General features: G+C 39.7%; 1 protein-coding gene and 1 pseudogene across 1 annotated transcript; one reads left to right on the top strand and one right to left on the bottom strand.

Moving 5' to 3' along the window:
• Window positions 1-4,734: 4,734 nt before the first annotated feature.
• On the bottom strand, window positions 4,735-11,768 carry LOC115526432 (annotated as a pseudogene).
• A 5,283-nt stretch (window positions 11,769-17,051) lies between these two features.
• Window positions 17,052-17,990, top strand: LOC115525996 (olfactory receptor 5AN1-like). Its single transcript, XM_030333443.1, has one exon. The coding sequence runs from the start codon at window positions 17,052-17,054 to the stop codon at window positions 17,988-17,990; it is 939 nt and encodes a 312-aa protein (XP_030189303.1).
• The last annotated feature ends 4,357 nt before the right edge of the window (window positions 17,991-22,347 follow it).

The following is a 22,347-nucleotide window of genomic DNA, read 5'->3' as shown; positions in this document are numbered from 1 at the left end:
GGACCCTCTCACCCTTCAACTTGACCCTCAGTCTAGGGTACAATTGGAAATAAGATCTGGGGCTGAGCAGCAGCAGGGAGTTGTCCATGAGACTTATCAAAAAGAGGTGGGTTCTGAGAAATCCTGCACCTCAGGGGACCTACCTGTCCAATTTTTCCTTTACTCATTCCATGTATCCTGTTACAGATACTCTTTACAATTTGCTGTATTATCTACACTGTCAGATCTAAATGCCACTTTTTTCTTGCAGTCCCTTTTTACCAGAGGCAAACCAGAAGGTTTAACACTTTTGCTGTCTGTGGTTTTCAGATCTCTGAAAGTTCTGGAATTGTTTTTCATACACTTGCCATCTCTGGCAGTTTTTCAACAGAAGACCATGCACGAGATTTTCCCGCGTTAGCCAGTTGAGCACCTTTGATGAAGACGCTAGCTTTCTTTATTCATTTGATTTATTTTTATTTTACAATTACAATTAAGTGTAACTCAGTATTACTTTTTTATCCCTTTGGCACTCAGCTCGTGTCCTTTTAAAAATTTTTTTTTAACGTTTATTCATTTTTTGATAGAGATAGAGCGTGAGTGGAGGAGGGGCAGAGAGAGAGGGAGACACAGAATCCGAAGTAGGTTCCAGGTTCTGAACTGACAGCACAGAGCCTGATGCGAAGCTAGAACTCATGGAGTGTGAGATCATGACCTGAGCTGAAGTCGACGCTTAACCAACTGAGCCACCCAGGCGCCCCAGCACGTGTCCTTTTTAAAATTTAGTTTTTGGCACAAAAACAGACACACAGACCAATGGAATAGAATAGAAACCCCAGAACTAGACCCACAAACGTATGGCCAACTCATCTTTGACAAAGCAGGAAAGAACATCCAATGGAAAAAAGACAGCCTCTTTAACAAATGGTGCTGGGAGAACTGGACAGCAACATGCAGAAGGTTGAAACTAGACCACTTTCTCACACCATTTACAAAAATAAACTCAAAATGGATAAAGGACCTAAATGTGAGACAGGAAACCATCAGAACCTTAGAGGAGAAAGCAGGAAAAGACCTCTCTGACCTCAGCCGTAGCAATCTCTTACTCGACACATCCCCAAAGGCAAGGGAATTAAAAGCAAAAGTGAATTACTGGGACCTTATGAAGATAAAAAGCTTCTGCACAACAAAAGAAACAACCAACAAAACTAAAAGGCAACCAACGGAATGGGAAAAGATATTTGCAAATGACATATCGGACAAAGGGCTAGTATCTAAAATCTATAAAGAGCTCACCAAACTCCACACCCGAAAAACAAATAACCCAGTGAAGAAATGGGCAGAAAACATGAATAGACACTTCTCTAAAGAAGACATCCAGATGGCCAACAGGCACATGAAAAGATGTTCAGCGTCGCTCCTTATCAGGGAAATACAAATTAAAACCACACTCAGGTATCACCTCACGCCAGTCAGAGTGGCCAAAATGAACAAATCAGGAGACTATAGATGCTGGAGAGGATGTGGAGAAACGGGAACCCTCTTGCACTGTTGGTGGGAATGCAAATTGGTGCAGCCGCTCTGGAAAGCAGTGTGGAGGTTCCTCAGAAAATTAAAAATAGACCTACCCTATGACCCAGCAATAGCACTGCTAGGAATTTACCCAAGGGATACAGGAGTACTGATGCATAGGGGCACTTGTACCCCAATGTTCATAGCAGCACTCTCAACAATAGCCAAATTATGGAAAGAGCCTAAATGTCCATCAACTGATGAATGGATAAAGAAATTGTGGTTTATATACACAATGGAATACTACGTGGCAATGAGAAAAAATGAAATATGGCCTTTTGTAGCAACGTGGATGGAACTGGAGAGTGTGATGCTAAGTGAAATAAGCCATACAGAGAAAGACAGATACCATATGGTTTCACTCTTATGTGGATCCTGAGAAACTTAACAGGAACCCATGGGGGAGGGGAAGGAAAAAAAAAAAAAGAGGTTAGAGTGGGAGAGAGCCAAAGCATAAGAGACTGTTAAAAACTGAGAACAAACTGAGGGTTGATGGGGGGTGGGAGGGAGGGGAGGGTGGGTGATGGGTATTGAGGAGGGCACCTTTTGGGATGAGCACTGGGTGTTGTATGGAAACCAATTTGTCAATAAATTTCATATATATATAAAAAAAAAAAAGAAATAGAGTGAAGAAAGAGAATAAGATTTTTTAATTAAAATATTGCATGTGTTCCTCAGGAAAAAAAAAATAAATAAAATTTAGTTTTAAAATTTTAATTGAAATATACTTGACCTATAACATTAAGGTATACAATATATTGATTTGATGCATTTACATATTGTGATATGGTTGTCATTGTAGCAGAGTTAGCACCTCTATCATATCACATAATTACCATTTCTTATTTTTGGTTGGCATAATTTTTTTTTTTTATATATATGAAATTTATTGACAAATTGGTTTCCATACAACACCCAGTGCTCATCCCAAAAGGTGCCCTCCTCAATACCCATCACCCGCCCTCCCCTCCCTCCCACCCCCCATCAACCCTCAGTTTATTTGGTTGGCATAATTTTTTATTTAAATATTAAATAAAAATATTTAAATATTAAATAAATATTAAATATTAAATAAATATTAAACATTAAATTAATGTTTATTTATATTTGAGACAGAAAGAGAGACACAGCGCAAGTGGAGGAGGGGCAGAGAGACAGGGAGACACAGAATCTGAAGCAGGCTCCAGGCTCTGAGCTGTCAGTACAGAGCCTGATGCAGGGCTCAAACTCACGAGAGTTTGAATCATGAGATTATGACCTGAGCCAAAGTTGCACGCTCAACCAACTGAGCCATCTAGATGCTTATGATTGGGATAATTTAAGATCCAGTCTCTTATTAAGTTTGATGAATATAATGCATTATTGTTGCTTACAATCACTATACTTTGCATTAGCTCTCTAAGATTTATTTACTATTAGTTGCAAGTTTGTACCCTTAAAAAACATCTTATTCCCCCCAGCAACCATCTTTTTACTCTCTGTTTATTAGTTTGGCTTTTTTTAGATTCCACCTGTAAAGTGCCATCATATAGTATTTGTCTTTCTGTCTGACTAATGTCACTTAGTATAATGTCCTCAGGGGCCATCCATTTTGTCTCACATGGCAGAGTTTCCTTCTTACTCATGGCTAAATAATATTCTTGTGTGTGTGTGAGTGTGTGTGTATCACATATATCACATTTTATCTATTCATCCATTGATGGGTATTCAGGTTATTACCGTATCTTGGCTACTGTGAATAATGCCACAATAAACATGAGAATGCAGGTATCTCTTTGATATCCTGTTTTCATTTCCTTTGGGTGTATACCCAGTAGTGGGATCACTGGATTGTATGGTATTTCTATTTTTAATTTTCTGAGGAACCTCCACACTGTTTTCCACAGTGGCTACACCAATTTATATTCCTACCAAAGGTATAGAAAGGTTCCCTTTTTTCCACATCCTCACCTACACTGGTTATCTCTTGCCTTCTTTTTTAAAAATTTTTTATTAAAAATTTTTTTAACATTTATTCATTTTTGAGAGTGAGAGAGAGAGCATGAGTGGGGGGGGGGGCGGGCAGAGAGAGTGGAAGACACAGAATCCGAAGCAGTCTCCAGGCTCTGAGCTGCCAGCACAGAGGCCGATGAAGGACTCAAATTCACGGACTGTGAGATCATGACCTGAGCAGAAGTCAGATGCTTAACCGACTAAGCCACTACGCACCCCTCTCTTGCCTTGATTATGGCCATTCTAATAGGTGGGCGGTGGTATCTCATTGTAGTATTAATCTGCATTTCCCTGATGATTAGTGATGTTGAGCATCCTTTCATGTAGCTCTTAGCCATTTAGATATTTTCAGTATGTGCCCTTAAAAATGAGTTTGACATTTCTCCACCCTCATAGGATAAACTTTCACTTGTAGGAGTTGTTAGAGGGGTTCATTGAGGGAGGGATCTCAATTCAGTCAATCTTTCTGTGACCTTATCTACCTGTTTGGGTTTCAAAGAGGCAGGGGAAGATTGCCCTCCTTCCACACCCTGCAATCTTGGCATCTATCATTTATCTTTTTTTTTAAATTTTTTTTCAATGTTTATTTATTTTTGGGACAGAGAGAGACAGAGCATGAACGGGGGAGGGGCAGAGAGAGAGGGAGACACAGAATCGGAAACAGGCTCCAGGCTCCGAGCCATCAGCCCGGAGCCTGACGCGGGGCTCGAACTCACGGACCGCGAGATCGTGACCTGGCTGAAGTCGGACGCTTAACCGACTGCGCCACCCAGGCGCCCCAAATCATTTATCTTAAAAGGACCCTCAGTATTCCGGTATGTGAACAATGCCTGGCACATTGTATGCACTTAATATTTGCCTAAAGAATTAACCTTAGTATTTTGTACAAATCTTAATATTTTGGTTCTTTCTGTCCCAGCCCCACTGCATTTTATTGCCTTTGGGAGTCTTATCACATTTTAATTTGGGAGAGGCATTCCTAGACTTCTCAGGGACTTCAAATTTGCCTTACCTCAAAAGGATGGGAGGGAATTTCTACTTAGCTCCTTAAAGTGGCGCCCTCCTATGGTCACAGCTCAGGCTTTGGCTTCTGGCCACTCTTACCCAGTTTTAACTGTGCATTTGCGTTCAGTGCAGACTTTATTCTTAAGGTTAAGCCACATTAATTATTCGTAGCCCACACCTTTGAACTCAAGCTATTGCAGAAGGTGTACCCGGGGAGTGGCTGGCCTCCTCACCTGCCACAGTCCCGGGCTCCAGCGCAGCCAACGAAGTGGGGAGCCACGAAGCCAGTCGTGTGCCAGTGCTGATGAGCTCTCCCGCGAGCCGGGCCGGCATGATGGACCTCGACTTCTTGGCCTCCGCCATCACGCCAGAGCCCGTCAAGTCCATGCCGCTCCGCTGCACCACCATGACGTCGCTTCTCGCAGTTCACAAGTCCACCCTGTCCTTCCGAGTCAGCTTCTGCAGGCTCTCGAGGGTGACCCTGGCCCCAGAGGACCTGAACACTGCACGAGGCGTGCCGACACTCCGGCTGTCGCGGGTCCCAGGGCACCCTCAGCGCTCACTGCGCGTGATGAGCCCCACGCAGTCCACAGGGCGTCGAATGGAGTGAAGCGCATGCGCGTCAGGTCTGACATGCGCACTGGCTTCCCGGACATGGGGCAGGAGCGAGGCGCGCGTGTAGGCGTCTACGGGTCGGTGGCCTTAGCCTCCGGGATTTGCCACGGAATCCAGGCAGCGCTTTGTCCTTGTCTGCGAGGCCGGCACTGGGCTCTTGTCAGGCATCCTCTGGGCCATTCCCCGGGGCAGCCTTGGGCGTGAAGGGTTCCTTCTAGAGGAAGGCCGCACCTGGTTCTGGTCTGTGGCTGCGCAGCTCCTCCTGGTCCTCATGTCGAGCCCCCAGCTGCTTCTCGAGCGCCTTCCTCGGCCGGGGGCATCTCCTCCTCTGGAGTGAAGGGTCACCCGGGATTGCCTCACGCTGGTACACGAAGCCGTCAGGGGTGACCTTGGGCCATGGCTGGGCTGCGGAGAGTTGCGGCTGCAGCTGCAGACCTGGAAGGCATCCCGGCTCCTTTTCGTACCTTCTGGTCCTATCGCCTGAGGCCGCTGTGCCCTTCTCCTGGCGGGTGTAGACAGCTCAGCCAGTTGTAGACCGCCCAGCCGTGCGGTTCGTGCCTGGAAGTGTCATCCTCACAGACTGCGCCCTGTTCCTTTGCTGCTTCTTCAGTTGTGCCGGTATTTTGGTTAAGTCCAAGTTATTATTCAGCACTGTAAGTACTTAACAAAAAATAAGAGTTCTTGGTAGAGTGCTTTTGAGGGAAATATGGTTATCACGACTGTTTAATTTTTAGGCTCTCTTACGTTGTAACAACATATGTTTACTTTTTTGTTTTAAAGGGAATTGGTCTTTTGTGGTGAAATTAGTAAAAATTGTGGTTCAGTGGGTCTTGTTTTACAGTTCAGTTAAAATGTAGTGACGTTGTTTATTTTAGATTCTACATATGGGATTCTACATATGAATTTCTCATTTTTTCAGTCAACTCTGGTATGTTTAAATTTAATTTTTTAAGAATTTATTTATTTTGAGAGCTAGCATCAGTGGGGGAGGGGCAGGGAGAGAGGGAGAGAGAGAATCCCAAGCAGAGTTAACCAACTGAGCCACCTGAGTGCCCCTTGAAATTTAATTTTTAAAATTGTGCCCTAATTATAGTTTTGGAATGAGAAAAAAATGTGATTTTTATCAGATCTTTACACACCTATATATGTATATATATTTGTTACTGAGATATAAGTGCTTAGTATTAAAAAGTGTGGTTGTAACAGTAGGCTATAGACATTAATAAGATAATAGTATAAGCTAATTACATTTTTACAAGTAGAGGTGCTGAAGAGAAATTAGGATGAAAAGGAATATGGTTAAAATATATAAAAATACAAAGACAAAGTTTCATTTCAAAGATAATAAAGGGAAATTAAAACAATTTTTTTTACCTAATGAAATATCAGTTAAAAAATTAAAATAATTTTTTATTTACATTAACTGAATGCTGGCGAAATACAGTAAACAATGGCATATAGTCACTTATTTCTACTGAAGATATAAAATGGCTTAAGCAATTTGAAAATACAGTTGTGATATGTGGCTAAACATAATGAGCTGAATCCATGCGTTTGCCCTTACTCCTTCCTAGAGCCTGCCTAAATGACAATAGGAGGTTTTTTTTCCCCCCCATAAAATCACTAAGATATGGATACCAGGAGAAATGACCACGGAAGTTGGAAGCTGGAAAGCAAATCTATGAGGAGTAACCAACTTAGATTCAAGAAATCAGGAAGCTATGGGTCCTGGGTAGGTGGGGTGGAAAAGCCAAGAAGCAGCAAGTTGATTCCCATTGCACAACCCTCAAAAGGATCAGGAATTGTAGGCACCAAGTACCTGCATAGTGGGTGGGACTTAAAACTGGAGATTTTATTGAAAATCTTTTAAGAGTGTCTAGACTCCTAGACCAACCCATCCTGTTCTCTAGCCGATAGGAAACTGCACCTTCCCCCATCATTCCTCCCTCCCTCTAGTAGAATATTGGAGATTACTTCTCTGGGATATTGAACCAAGAAGTGTGGGCTCAGGGCCATCACTTATATCTATGGGGGAATGATAAAAATAGAGGGATGAATATAATACGTACATAGCGAAAAAGGGAGATTCTTTCTCCACTGCACACCTACTCCATTCCCTTGTTCAACTCTCAGAATACTCCTAGCTAGGTTGATATCTCCTGGGCAGGAAACTGGAGAATTCCTGTGTAGAGAAAAACCTGCCCATGATTACAGCAGAGTTTATCAGATAAATTGAGAAGTGCTCAATGCCTTGCAGGAAGCCCAACAAAGGACAGTCTCTGGCCATAAACACCAAACCTCAAATCTTGCTTTTTTAGTGCCTTTCTCTGCAATGTGGAAGGACAGAAAAAAACACCTCAGATGGTAAAAAGACAATGAATGGAGTGTAAGACTGTGTAAAAAATAAAACTCCAAAATTAGTACACTCAGATTAAAGTAGTTTCATGTGTTTTAAAGAAGATACTGCATCCTTATACTGCCATATAAGGAGTGAGAATGGGATGGAACCAAAAAATTTTCCATTACAAGTCTGTTAAAACTACTTGACTTTAAAAACTGTATATACTTAGTATTTTTTTTTACATTGAGAATTGAAATTACAAAAATTCGTGATTTATTTATTTATCAACTTATTGCTGTCTAGCATTCATAATCATTCATTCTCTGAGGAGTATCTTTAATGTACAGGAGGAATATATGTAATAACATACATTATATACACATATAATAGTATATTAATATATTTTTATTGGTATATTAATTATGTATAATTAATTATATTAATTATATATTTATATGTAGGTTTAAGCCAATCAGAAAATAATCAATAGCCATTGCAAATAGCTTGGGGTAGAAGTGAGAGATAAAACCTGATCAAAGCTATCTCTGATGCTTTGAAAGATGCAAAGAGATGCTTGTTGGGGCTTTTGGGAGAGAAAACATTTTTATCTTTTGTGGAAGCTGCTAGAAGACACACTGTCTTCTTTTGGATGATATGAAGCGAGACTGGGAGATCTAGAACTTACACAACTTTTCTGTATAACGGAAATTATCCATAGGATGGAACAATTACAACATTAGGCATATTAAACAGAAGAGAAGAAACTGGCCATTTGTAATATTGTTAGAGCCACTGGATCATCAAATTTTCTCTGACTACTTCAGTTTTATGAGCTAACAGATTCACTTTATTGTTATGCCCAGTTTCAGTTCTTTTTTTCTGTTGCTAAAAATGAAAGACTCCTGGGGTGCCTGGGTGCTTCAGTCGGTTAAATGTCCAACTCTTGATTTCAGCTGAGGTCATGATCTGGGGACTTGTGAGTTTGAGCTCTACATCAGGCTTCATGCTGTTGAGTGGAGCCTGTTTGGGATTCTCTCTCTCCCTCTGCCTCTGCCCCTTCCTTGCTCTCTCTCTCTCTGTCTCTCAAAGAAATACACTTGAAAAAAATGAAAGATCTTGATTCTGAAATAATTTTATAATGCATACCAAGATCACAAAAATGTGACTTCTTTTCAGTATGAATGGCCTTCATTTATAGGTAATTACTCTTCTTGCACAAGAAATTACTATAAAACCTTGAGACTTCAAACATAAGTAGATATTTATTAGAAAGTTTCCTTGGATCAGGAATTCAGGGGTGATTTGGCTGTGTGTTCTGGCTCAGGGTCTCTCATACAGTTGTACTCCAGTAAGTAGCGGGTCAGGGCTGTAGTCCTCTGAAGGTAGATTGAGGCTGGAGGACCCACTTCCCAAATGGGCTGGCAGGTTTGTGCTGGCTGATGGCAGGAGGCTAATGTATTCTTGGTTACATGAATTAGCCCTATTAAATATAGGAGTGGTCCTCACAAATCCATGAATAGCAGAAGGCTAGGGTCACTGGGGACCATCTTGGAGGTTTCCTATTACAGTCAGATGTTAGAAATGCTTCAGAGTCAATATATTAAAAAATATTCATTGAAAGTTTAGAAACAACTTACCCCTGGGACCTTCATGTGAAGTGAATTGTGAAAAAGAGATGGGAGAAAGAAATGGAAGAAAGAAGGTGCACACTTAAAATCAAGGTGGGGATTTTTCTTTCTTCTTGAGGTAGTCCTGCATTCATATAATATTCCCTCTTAGAATAGCTTTTCCTGCACCCCAAAGATTTTAGACCATTGTGTTTTCATTTTCATTTGTCCCCTGTCTCTTTTGATTTCCTCTTTGATTTCTGGCTGGACCATTCATTATATTGTACACTGGAAACTAATATAACACAGTATGTTAATTATACTTAAAATATAGAATCGAGGGGGACGCCTGGGTGGCTCAGTCGGTTAAGTGTCCGACTCCAGCTCAGGTCATGATCTTGCGGTTCACGAGTTCAAGCCCCGTTTCAGGCTCTGTACTAACAGCTCAGAGCCTGGAGCCTGATTCAGATTCTGTCTCCCTCTCTCTCTCTGCCCCTCCCCTGCCTGTGTTCTGTCTCTGTCTCTCTCTCACTCAAAAATAAAAAATAAAAAAAATAGAATCAAGGTTGGGGAGATTTGCACAGGCTATAAAGAAGTCAAAGTCATCAATTTCTGGGTAAAGGCAAGGCTGAAGCATGCTCCATGGTAGCTTCACAGAGACAGTGCAAGACCTCAGAAATAATGGCTATTGTGGTGTGCCTAAGTCCAAGACATCTGAGCCCCTCAGGGATTCCAGGATAATAAGTTGACCAAGGGGCAGAAAAGCCACCAGACTGGGGTACCATGGAGACTCAAGTCCAAGACATCTGAGCCCCTCAGGGATTCCAGGACAATAAGTTGACCAAGGGGCAGAAAAGCCACCAGACTGGGGTACCATGGAGACTCAGAGTCCAACCAAGAGAATTTAAAGAGAATTTTTTTAAAGACATTTTTTCCACACAACTTATGGACTAATTTCATACATATATTACATTAGTATTTATACAGTACTTTACATTTTGCACAGTTACATCACATAGGTTTGACTTGTTTTTCTGTTAACCATATGAAAATGGCAGGTGAAAAATTATATTGCAGATATTACAGATAGAACGCTTGGGCACATAGAGGTCTGCCACATTCGTCCCAGTGTAGCAACAATTTATTAGAATCTCACAAAGTGTGATTTGTGGAACATTTTTGTTCTTACCAGAAACATGGCCTCCATTGCTTGGCCATGATACCCACATTCTGTACTTTTTGGTGTTCTATCTTTAAAAGGATTAAGAATGCAGTTCTTATCAGGGGGAATATATAACTACTAAACTATCAGTGAGAGTTAAATAATTAACTCATTGCCCACCCACCTGTTTCTCCCTGCAGGTAAGAATAGCTGAAGTAGATCAAATTAAGGATGGGATCTTGTCTAGAACATCTCTGCATCCCTAGTAACTGGCAGGGTAGATGAGTTTCATTTCTAAAAACCCAGAAACAGGGGTAGCTGGATGGTTCAGTTGGTTAAGCGTCCAACTTCGGCTCAGGTCATGGTCTCACAGTTTGTGAGTGTCGGGTTCTGTGCTGACAGCTTAGAGCCTGGAGCCTGCTTTGGATTCTATGTCTCCCTTTCACTCTCTGCCCCTCCCCTGCTCACATTCTGTCTCTCTCTCTCTCTCTCTCTCTCTTTGTGTCTCAAATAAACATTGAAAAAAAAGTTTTTTTTTAAACCTAGAAACAAACAAGCAAAATGTTTATGGGAATGATCTTAAGTAGATATTTTTAGTGAAGGATTAGTAATGCAGCATAACACGTTGGAAAGAACTCCAAATCAGAACACACAAATCACACCTACTGTTAATAGAAGTTATACTTGTACTACACCCCCTGGTAAGTACTTTACATGCATTATCTAACTTGATTCTCTCTATGTAGACATACTCTATGAAGTAGCTACTACTATCAGCCCCATTTTATGATAATCCTGGGGCTTGGAGAGGTTAATTTGTTCAAGATCACACAGTCATCAAGTCATCAGATTGGTTGATACCCATGTCCCAGGTTGTAACCATGATAAGTCGTGACTGTCATGAATTAGTTTTGTTGTTTTCCTTATTGTCTCAGTTTCCTCATTATGCGTAGGGAATAATGGCATGTCCGCCTCACAGGACTGCTGTGAGAGTCTGGTCATTTGAGAAAATGTATGTTTGTAAATATCTAAAATGAAAGTGCTTTGTACAGAGGGAAATGTTCATGTACCTAATTTATTTTAATTAAGATATTTTACCAGTTAGCTTGGTCATCTTGAGCAAATCTTTTAGCTCCTTGGCCTCAGGTTCCTCACCTGGTAATTGAGGTATTGTAGTAGATGGTCCCTAGGTTCTTTCCAACTCAAATGACTCCAAGTTCGTTAAAAGAAAAGCTACAATCATGAGAACATGATTGGACTATGGGGATGTGGGGAATGGATCCAGAAGGGACATGGCAAAGTGGAGCATGAAATTAGCAGGGACAAAAACTCCATGACAATCATGACTCCAGAGAGCAGGTATCTGGGGGTTTTTTCCCTCTAATTGCCTTCTCCTGTTACCTTTGCTCTTAATAACACATTTTATAGGATCTCCAGTTGTGGGCATCTCTCTTGCTCTGAGTGGACAGCCAATTTCATGGCCTACGGCTCCCATCTTGGAGAGTGATAGGGCCCAGCTGGAAAATTCCTTTGGAAAAGAAATAAGCAGTTTTAACCTTTGACAAGAGCTCTGTCTTCTTGGGAAATCTGGGTCAAGGTGAGAGGGCAAGATTTAGTGAGAACGGTGGATTTTTTTTTTTCTGTCTTAATAGCCATGTGATTCTTCCAGTAGGACCTGCGTGGAGCAAGGTTTATGGTCCTCAGTCTCTCCCATTCTTCACCTCTTCCCTCTCCCTCCCTCACTCCCACACTCTCTATGGTGGGCTCTTCCTTGGGTTCTCTTTCACCTATAGAATGTCTCTGACCTTCCTTGAAAAGATTAATCTCTACTCTAAAATATCAGGGATCATTCTGGGGTGAAGGATGAATGTTGAGTTCCAGTTCTGCAATTTCTTAAGGATATGGTCTTAAACTCTGTTACCTTCTTTTTTTTCACCTGTAAAGTGGGGGATAATGGGATTACTTAGAGCCTAATAAGACAATGTTTATGAAGCCTAGCAAATTTTAGAAGTCAATAATTTCACACTGAGCTAAAATTAACAGTTTATTTATGGAAACCAATTTGTCAATAAATTTCATAAAAAAAAAAAAAACAGTTTATTGACTCTCAGGCAAATAATGGTATGACAGAGTATTCAAGTAGAATTCCATTGGCCTTTTGAAATACTTCATATACCTCTCCATGGTCATCTTTGGAGACCCTGGGGGTCTGGAAGCACTAGTGTTAGGGTAACACAGATATCAGAGATGCTTCACTCCCAAGCATAGGTAGTTGTTTTTGTTTGTTTGTTTGTTGAGAGAGAGCATGTGTGTGTGTGAGAGCTTGGGAGGGACAGAGAGAGAGGGGGAGAGAGAATCCCAAGCAAGCTCCACATTCATCATGGATCCCAATGTGGGGCTCTATCTCACAAACCATGAGATCATTACCTGAACCGATATCAAGAGTTGGATGCTTAACCAACTGAGCCGCCCATGTACCATGGTTATTGTTGGTCTTACTGTCTCTTTTAATTTTTTTTAATTAAAATTTTTCTCAATGTTTATTTATTTTTGAGAGAAAGACAGCATGAGTGGGGGAGGGGCAGAGAGAGAAGGAGACAGAATCTGAAGCAGGCTCCAGGCTCCGAGCTGTCAGCAGAGAGCCCAGTGAGGCACCTGAACCCCAAAACTGTGAGATCATGACCTGAGCTGAAGTCGGGCACTTAATTAGGTGACTGAGCCATCCAGGCGCCCCGACCTTTTTTTTTTAACTTATATTTTTCTTCTTCATTCAGCAACATCTTGGTTTTTACCTGACTTTGTACCCTGAACAGCCTTACAGAGTGGCCATGTCCTTAGTAGATCATATTGGAAAATGTGTTGATTACCTATAACCCTATCTCCAACCAATATTTATGTCAGTCACCTTTTCTTCAAAGTGTCTGGGATATTCTGAACACATGCAAAAAACTAATTAAAGAGAGTGAATATATTCAGAATTTTTCCCTCTTCCTCTATCTTACCAAATTTTAGCAAGGTAAGTTTTCAGGATCAATTTTAACATGAATTAGTAAACAATCCACAGTTCTTCACCTTTATTTGGAGAATGATGTTAAATAAAATACTTTTAGCTCTGCCTGCCTCTTGTTACCAGAATGTAATAAGAAAATAAAATTATTGCAAGTGATTAATTAGAAGCTTGACTTAATTTTCACAGAATTGATCGATTGTGTTGGTGTATTGGGGTATGTTTTGCACAGGAGTTCATACTTGCAAAATATATTCATTGACTCTGACTCGTCTTGGATAAAATAATGGAGAACGTATATTGGCAACACTTTATTTTAAGAGTAAACAGAAAGATTTCCAAGTTCCTAAAAACATATTTGAAATGTAATAAGACAATTTTAGATTTACATCCAAAAGTGGGGGAAAGAACCATTTGTTCAACATATATTTATTCAGTTATGCAAACATTAGTATACAAGATGCTTATCACTAAATAGTGGAACATCTCCATTGGACTATGCACTGTGCATAGTGTTGTCAGCTCAAGAGTAGTTGGTGGTGGTAGAACACAAAAAGTGGCATCAGGAGTTTACAGCTGACTGGCAGATAACAGAACAATATGAGATAGAAATAACTATAGTCATTGATTAACAATATTCTTGAGTCTAGGCACAGAGTCCATCTAATTTAGAAAATAATTATGTGGGGCGCCTGGGTGGCTCAGTCGGTTAAGCGTCCGACTTTAGCCAGGTCACGATCTCGCGGTCCGTGAGTTCGAGCCCCGCGTCAGGCTCTGGGCTGATGGCTCGGAGCCTGGAGCCTGTTTCCGATTGTGTGTCTCCCTCTCTCTCTGCCCCTCCCCCGTTCATGCTCTGTCTCTGTCCCAAAAATAAATAAAAAACGTTGAAAAAAAAAAAAAAAGAAAATAATTATGTGAAGAGCTCCTTGACCTTTCAGTATTCATTCTGCCTTATTTTTCTTTCACAGAGAGGAATGATAATGGGGATGATAATTGCTAACATTTATTGAGCCTCTACTGTTTGAAGCCCTTTATGTCATTGAGTCCTTGCAGCAATCCTATGAGGTAGTAAGTATCATTAGCCCCCTTTATAGATGAGGCAACTGAGGAGGAGGGGCCAAGATGGTAGAATAGCATGGAAGTTTTTTTTGCGTCTCTTGCCCCTGAATTGTGGCCAGAGCAACACGAAACTATCTTGCACACCTAGAAAACTGATTTGAGGATTAGCACAACAATCTGCACAACCTGAACCACAGAACTCGGCAGGTATGCAGCGCGAAGAGGTGAACTGGGGAAGAGAGAAGCCGCAGAGGGCAGGGAGTGGTTTTTGCTTGCGGAGAGATGATGGGGTGGGGGGGGGATGAGTACAGGAAAAGCACTCCCCCCTCCCCCGCAAAGCAGCTGGAGAGAAAAAAGGAAAAAGGAAAAGTGGAAACAGCTCAAGGGTCTGAACAAAAAAAGAAGGGAGAAGGAGAGTGTTTAAATTCCATTAAGACTCTGTAAACAGGGAGAGTGCAGTCTGAGACTCTGTACGATTAAGGATGTATGTATCTTAATAAGTTATTTCTTATAGGAGTTGTTGAAAATTTATCAAATACAAGGATGTTTATTTATTTTTTTTTTTTAAATTTTTTTTTTTTTCAACGTTTATTTATTTTTGGGACAGAGAGAGACAGAGCATGAACGGGGGAGGGGCAGAGAGAGAGGCAGACACAGAATCGGAAACAGGCTCCAGGCTCCGAGCCATCAGCCCAGAGCCTGACGCGGGGCTCGAACTCCCGGACCGCGAGATCGTGACCTGGCTGAAGTCGGACGCTTAACCGACTGCGCCACCCAGGCGCCCCTCAAATACAAGGATGTTTAAAAGAGGAATCAAAATCATACCAGTCATTACTTTTGGTATTTGTAATTGGCTCACATGTTGTGTGTGTGTGTGTGTGTGTGTGTGTGTGTGTGTGTGTGAGTGAGAGAGAGACAGAGACAGAGAGAGGGAGACAAAGAGAGACAGAGATATTATATAAAGTAAAAACGTTTTTCCTCCAGAGAGATAAAATCATTTTGTACCCTTATCAGGAGTAAATGTGAATGCCCCATCCCTTGATTTATACCTTTTATATTAAAGGGATTACTACATTTGTCTTTTTTATGTTTGTGACTATTTTTCCTTCATCAATTGCATTTCAAAAGTATTTTATGTAAGTGAATTTTTCTGACATAAACAAGTTTTAAGTTGTATCATATTTTTCTCTTCTAGTTTCTGTTTTGATGCTATATTTCAGAAATTTTTCTGCCTACTTAGATTATATAAATTTATGTCAAAAGTTTATCCTTTATCAATTTAAAATACTATTACCATATATTAAATTCTTACCAGTATTTAAATTTTTCTGAGATTTCTATACTTCTGACACATGTATGTTTTGTAAGAATAGTGAGTTATCAGTGTGTATAATACTTTTTAATATATGAAAGTTCATGCCTTTTTAATTATTAATCTTTTTTTTTCAAAAATTTCTTAGCTTGTCTCATTGATTCACTCTTTCATCTCAAGGAAGGACAGTTTGTTTATGGAGCACAGGCCATAGCTGCAATCTGTTATGAATCTGTTAGTAAGCTCTAACACGGTGACTATATCAATAAAACATTATGAGCTATAGCTATGAGCTATGCAGTACTTGGTAATTGAAACTACTTTTTCTCTGCATCAAGGCCCTACATAGCTTGATGGTGGTTGTCAATTGACCCAGTGTAATTAACTCAAACTAAATAGAAAATTGTTTATGTCGTTCGTGTCTTCATGGCTGCAGGTGATTGATTTGCTTCTACATGAGATCTGAATCTGAATCTGCCTAGAGGCATTGATTCCTGACAGTCTACAAGACCAGTGATGTCTCAGGAAATATCTCAAATTAACCCATACAGCTCTAGCGCCATTGACAGTCCTATCCATGGGTACAGCTGTCACTCATGGCTATCTGTAAGCCATCCATGATAATAATAGCCAACACCTGTTCAACAGTTACTTTGTACAGCATTATATGCTGGGCCTCCCCATGAATTTTCCTGTAACTCTCCTAGTAATCTTATAGTCCAGGGGCTCTTGATGTTCTCATTTTATTGGGAGCAAATCAGTCTTAGTGTGTAAGCTATGGGGACGAGTTCATAAAATGAGAAGGTATCAGACAGAACTCCAAAGTCTGAACCTTTAACCACAGTACCATGCTGTTTTCAAGTAGTAAAATACCCTAAGATTGAAAAAATTGTTGGGGTCAGTAATGAGCTATGCTAGCTTCCCTTTGGTGTACTTAGTATGAAGACTTCCCAAGAGACTTCTTCCATAACTTTATTGGGCATTTAAGCTATGCCTCGAGAAAATATTATCAAAGTCAAGTTACGATATAGTTTTCTGGGCCAGTTAGAAGATGATATATCAAAAAATTTACATAAAAGTTTGTAAAATTGTTATAAACATCAAAAATAACTTTTCTTAAGGGTAAAAGAAGAAATTTAAAAAATTTATCTAGATGGTTATCTGGGACTGAAGGGCTATTTCAGTTTTAATCTGCAGTGATGACCCTTATGCTCTTATAAAGCTGCACTTATATAATGAATTTTCAAAGGCTTAAAAAAAACTTTCAATGACTGATCTCTGTAGTAATCACAGAATTTCTGTTAAGTTTTCAGTCAAATTTGAAAATATCTCTTTAATTTGAATGAGATTTCAGCAGTGCATTCTCTTCTCTCTTTTCTGATTCTAGAAGCACCAAGCCAATGACTGGGGGAGGAAATATTACAGAGGTCACTTATTTCATCCTTTTGGGATTCTCTGATTTCCCCAGAATCCTAGTAGTGCTCTTTGTTGTATTCCTGCTCATCTACATTATGACTCTGACTTGGAACTTGTGCCTCATCATCTTAATAAGGATGGACTCTCACCTCCACACACCCATGTACTTCTTCCTCAGTAATCTGTCCTTCATGGATATCTGCTATGTGACCTCCACAGCCCCCAAGATGCTCTCCAGCTTTTTCCAAAAGCAGCAAACTATCACCTTTGTGGGTTGCGCCGTTCAATACTTTGTTTTTTCAATCATGGGACTGAGTGAGTCTTGTCTCATGACAGCCATGGCTTATGACCGATATGCCGCCATTTGTAATCCTCTTCTCTATTCATCAGTCATGTCACCCACCCTCTGTATTCGGATGGTGTTGGGGTCCTATCTGGCTGGACTCTCTGGTTCTGTATCCCAATTGTGTGCCATACTTCAGCTTCACTTCTGTGGGCCTAATGTCATCAACCACTTCTTCTGTGACATGCCCCAGTTGTTAGTCCTGTCCTGCACTGACACTTTCTTTGTACAGCTATTGCTTGCTATAGTAACAATGATCTTTGGGGTAGTTAATGCTCTCATTATCATGGTATCCTACTGTTATATTGTCATCTCCGTCATGAAGATCACTTCAGCTAAAGGCAGGTCCAAGGCTTTCAACACCTGTGCTTCTCATCTAACAGCAGTTTCCCTCTTTTATATCTCGAGTGTCTTTGTCTATTTGAGTTCCAGCTCTGGCGGTTCCTCCAGTTTTGACAGATTTGCATCAGTATTCTACACTGTGGTTATCCCCATGTTGAATCCTTTGATTTACAGTCTGAGGAACAAGGAAATCAAAGATGCCTTGAGGAGTTTACAGAAGAAGAGATGGTACTGCTGAGGTTCTGTCCAGATTTATCCTATCAGAAAGCTTAACTGCTAAGAATATGCAAATAAATGGACTATAATATCGCCTTTGTATAAAGAAAGCTTAGTTTGACACAGATTAATATGCCAAATGGACTGACGGTGACTTGATTCCACACAAACACAATATCTTTAAGTCCTGAGGAGGTTCATACTTTCACTGTACATGGGGAATGTCAGCATCATTTATAAATAATCTGCAAGTATTTGTAAAATGTTAAGGTTTAGAAACTCGTTAGTTCCTTTTGCTTTGGAGATTGAGCCCTGCTCAGTCTCAGACCTCTGATTGTAAAGGACTGATATCTGACAGAGGCCCCCAAGAATGTGGAGAACTTGTGTCCCAAATATTTTGATGTGGCGTAATCCAGACATGATGGTGATTGATGTTTGTTGTGTGTTTCTGCCATAGTGGGAATAAACGGAGAGAGAGGATGTGCCTTTGAACAGAAATAAAGCTATACGATTAGCCTGGTTGTGTCTCCCGGGAAGAGTCTGATATAGCTACTGTTTGTCTAAGGCCTCTTTCAGAACTAATCATCCCATAAATTTGGTCACATCCCAGTCTCTACCAGCTATAATCTTCTGAAGGAAAAGGTGATTTGAATCCTAAAGAGGATTGGAATGAAGGATGTAGTCCCTTCCTTACTATTTCTTAGGAGTCTGATGGTTTAGTTTCTTGCTTCTAGTTTCAGTGGGGATTTCTGATGGGAGATGATGTTCAAAATCCATGTCATAGCCAATATCAGTTTTTTATATTGTGGGACTCAAGCCTCTTTCTCCCATTAAATGTGGAAAATTCACCCTTGTCTGACATAGCCAGTGTTTCACACTCTCAAATCATTTCTGATATTTCAAGCATCTGTTTATGTTTGGTGTGAGGAGACTTGTGTGAAAATTCATTGTAGGAATAGAGTGACTGAATTATAAATATTGCAGACTAAGAACAAATATGGAAAGTTGATATATATTCTTTTTATTTTCTATGTTAAACATTTTATGTCCTAGAGATTTATGGTGTTGTATGGGGTGATATAATGCGTGGAGTAGATGGTTAGAGTTACTCTAATGCTGATACTTTCTAGGAAGCCTCAAGAGCCAGAGAAGAAATAATAGTGGGAGAGGCAGGGTTTTTAACTTTGGCCAGTTTTCTTTGTATAAAGTAGAACATAAAGCTTTTGGTTCTTGTGATCTGTTTGAAAAGGGAACAAGATGTGTAACTATACTGGCTGCTGATTTGCCAGATTGCTCAGACTTGAACCAACTGATATAAAACATATGTCATTACAATGACATATTAACCTTGGAGATTCATTGGGTTCTCATTGCTGTTTGCGGGGGGGTCTTAATTCTGATGAGTGACATAATTGTTCTATTTAATTAAAGATTATAAATGAAGAGGCATTTGAAGCCTTTGCCAAATTTTTCATGAGTTTGCAAATGGATGGGATTGAGAGAAGGGGAATCATTGAATCTCTGGGAGAGAATGTGAGGTCTTACCCCATACCAAGGAAGTAGTGCAGTGTGCACTACCACTGTGCAAGCTTAGGTATGTTCTTTGAAGCATTGTTCTTTAAAAGTGTGTAAGAATGTATGTGAAGTCTTCCTAAGGAACCATGAGGGCTTCAGTAGGAGGAGCACCTCATAATCATTATGCTGTGCATTAGATTTCCATATTTATTTATCTTTTAGTTGCAAGGTTATACCCTTTCAAAAAACATCTCTCCTATTTCCTTGCTCTCCAGGTCCTGGTAACCACCATTGGACTCTCTGTTTCAATGGGTTTGGCTTTTTGATCCTGCATATTAGTGCTATCATACAGTTTATGTCCTTGTCTGATTTATGTCACTTGGCATAATGCCATCAGGGTCCATTCATGTTGTCTCAAATGGCAAGATTTCATTCACTGTTGTAGTTGAGTAATATTCCACTGTGCTGTGTGTCAACACCATGTCTTCTTTATAATTCTTTATCATTTCATATATTGCCTATTATGAATAATGCTGCAATAAACACGGGAGTGGAGATGTATCTTTTTGGTATCCTGTTTTTATTTCTGTTGAGTGTATACCCAGAAGTGGGGTTGCTGGATCCTATGGTAGTTCTTTAATCTTTTGAGGAACATCCATACTGTTTTTAATAGTGGCTAAACCAAGTTACCTTTCCACAAATACTGTACAGGTGTTCCCTTTTCTCTAAATCCTCACCACCACTTATGATCTCTTGTTATGATGATAGTCATTTTAACAGGTGTGAGCTGATATTTCATTGTGGTTTGGATATGCATTTCCTTGATGATTAGTGATGTTGGATATTTTTTTAATGTACCTGTTGGCCAATTGGGTGTCTTCTAGGAAAAATATCTATTTGGTTCCTCTACACATTTTTTAATCAGATTGTTTTGTTTTTGAGTTGTATGAGTTCTTTTTATATATTGGATATTAACCCCTATCTGAGATACGTGGTTGGTAACTATTTTTAAGTATATGGTTTACAGATAAGTTGCCTTTTGATGTTGTTAATTGTTCTCTTGCTGTGCAGAGGCTTTTTAATTTGATGTAGCTGCACTTGTTGACTTTTGCTTTTGTTGATTGTGCTTTTGGTGTGAGATCTAAAAAATCGTTTTCAAGACCAGTGTCAAGGACCTTGTTCCCTATCTTTTCTTCTAGGAGTTTTATGGTTTCAGGTCTTATATTCCTATCTTTAATCCATTTAGGGTTAATTTTTGTGAGTGGTAAAAGGTATTGGTCCAGTTTTATTATTACACATTTGATAATCCAGGTTTTACAAAACCATTTATTAAAGAGACTGTTCTTTCCCGACTGAGTATTCTTGGCTCCCTTGTTAAACAGTAGTTGACATGGTAGGTGGGAGTTGATTTCTCAATTCTATTTTATTCTACTGACCTATGTGTCTATTTTTTTTTAATATTTAAAATGTTTATTTATTATTGAGAGACAGAGCATGATCATGGGAGGGGCAGAGAGAGGGAGAGACACAGGATCCGAAGCAGGCTGCAGGCTCTGAGCTGTCAGCACAGAGCCAGATATGGGGCTTGAACTCACAAACTGCAAGATCATGACCTGAGCCGAAGGCCAATGCTTAACCGACCAACCCACCCAGGCTCCCCGCTATGTGTCTATTTTAATGACAGACCCATACTTGTGTTTAGTATAGCTTTGTAGTATAGCTTGGAATCAGGAGTGTGATGCCTCCACTTTTGTTCTTTCTCAAGATTCCTTTGGCTTAGGTCTTTTGAAGTGTCACACAAATTTTAGTATTGTTTTTTCTATTTTGGTAAAAAATGTCATTGTAATTTTGATGGAGATTTTCTTCAGTCTATTGATGACTTTGGGTAGTATGGACATTTGAAGAATATTAATTTCCATTCATGAACATGGGATATGTTTCCATTTTTTTGGTGTGTTCTCTAATTTCTTCGATGTATTTTAGTTTTAATAGTACAGATCTTTTACTTCCTTGGTTAAATTTATTCCTAAGCATTTTATTGTTTTTAATGTTACTGTGAATGGTATAATATTTTTTACTTCTTTTTCAGGTGTTTCATTGTTAGTGTATAGAAATGCAACTGCTTTCTGTATGTTGATTCTAAGTACTGCAAGTTTACTGAATTTCTTGATTAGTTCCAATAGATTTTTGGTTGAGTCTTTAGGACTTTCTAGATATAAGAATATATCATCTGCAATAATGACAGTTTTCTTTCTTCCTTTCTGATTTAGATGCCTTTTACCTCTTTATCTTGCCTAATTATTCTAACTAGGGCTTCCAGTACTATGTTGCATAAGCATGGTGAGAATGGACACTCTTGTCTTGCTCTTGATCTTGGAAATAATTTTAACCTTCCATTGTTGACTGATGTTAAGTGTGGATGTCTCATTTCTGGCTTTATTATGTTTAGGTCAGTTCCTTCTATACCCAAAGTGTTGACTATTTAAAAAAGGATGTTGTATTTTTTCAAACGCTTTTTCTGCATCTTTGAGATGATATGCTTTTTATCTTATATTAACGTGGTGCATCATATTTGTGGCTTTGTGTATGTTGAACTATACTTGTAGGGACAATATTCATTTAGTCATGGTAGATGATCCCTTAATGATTTTGACTTGCTGATATTTTATTATGAATTTTTGTGTCTGTATTCGTCAGGGACATTGGTATATAATTTTCATGTAGTGTTCTTATCACTCTTTGGTATCAGCATAATGTTGGGATCATAAAATGAGGTTTAGGGTTAAGGTTATAGGATTATTCCTCTCTTCTCTTTTTTTTTTAAATAATTTCATAGAATTTCTGTAATTTTTTTATGTTTATTT

The sequence above is a fragment of the Lynx canadensis genome, chromosome D1 (assembly GCF_007474595.2).
Source record: "Lynx canadensis isolate LIC74 chromosome D1, mLynCan4.pri.v2, whole genome shotgun sequence".
In the NCBI taxonomy this organism is placed as follows: domain Eukaryota; kingdom Metazoa; phylum Chordata; class Mammalia; order Carnivora; family Felidae; genus Lynx; species Lynx canadensis.
Note: the sequence above shows the minus strand (reverse complement) of the source record. Positions and strands in the feature narration are given on the sequence as shown.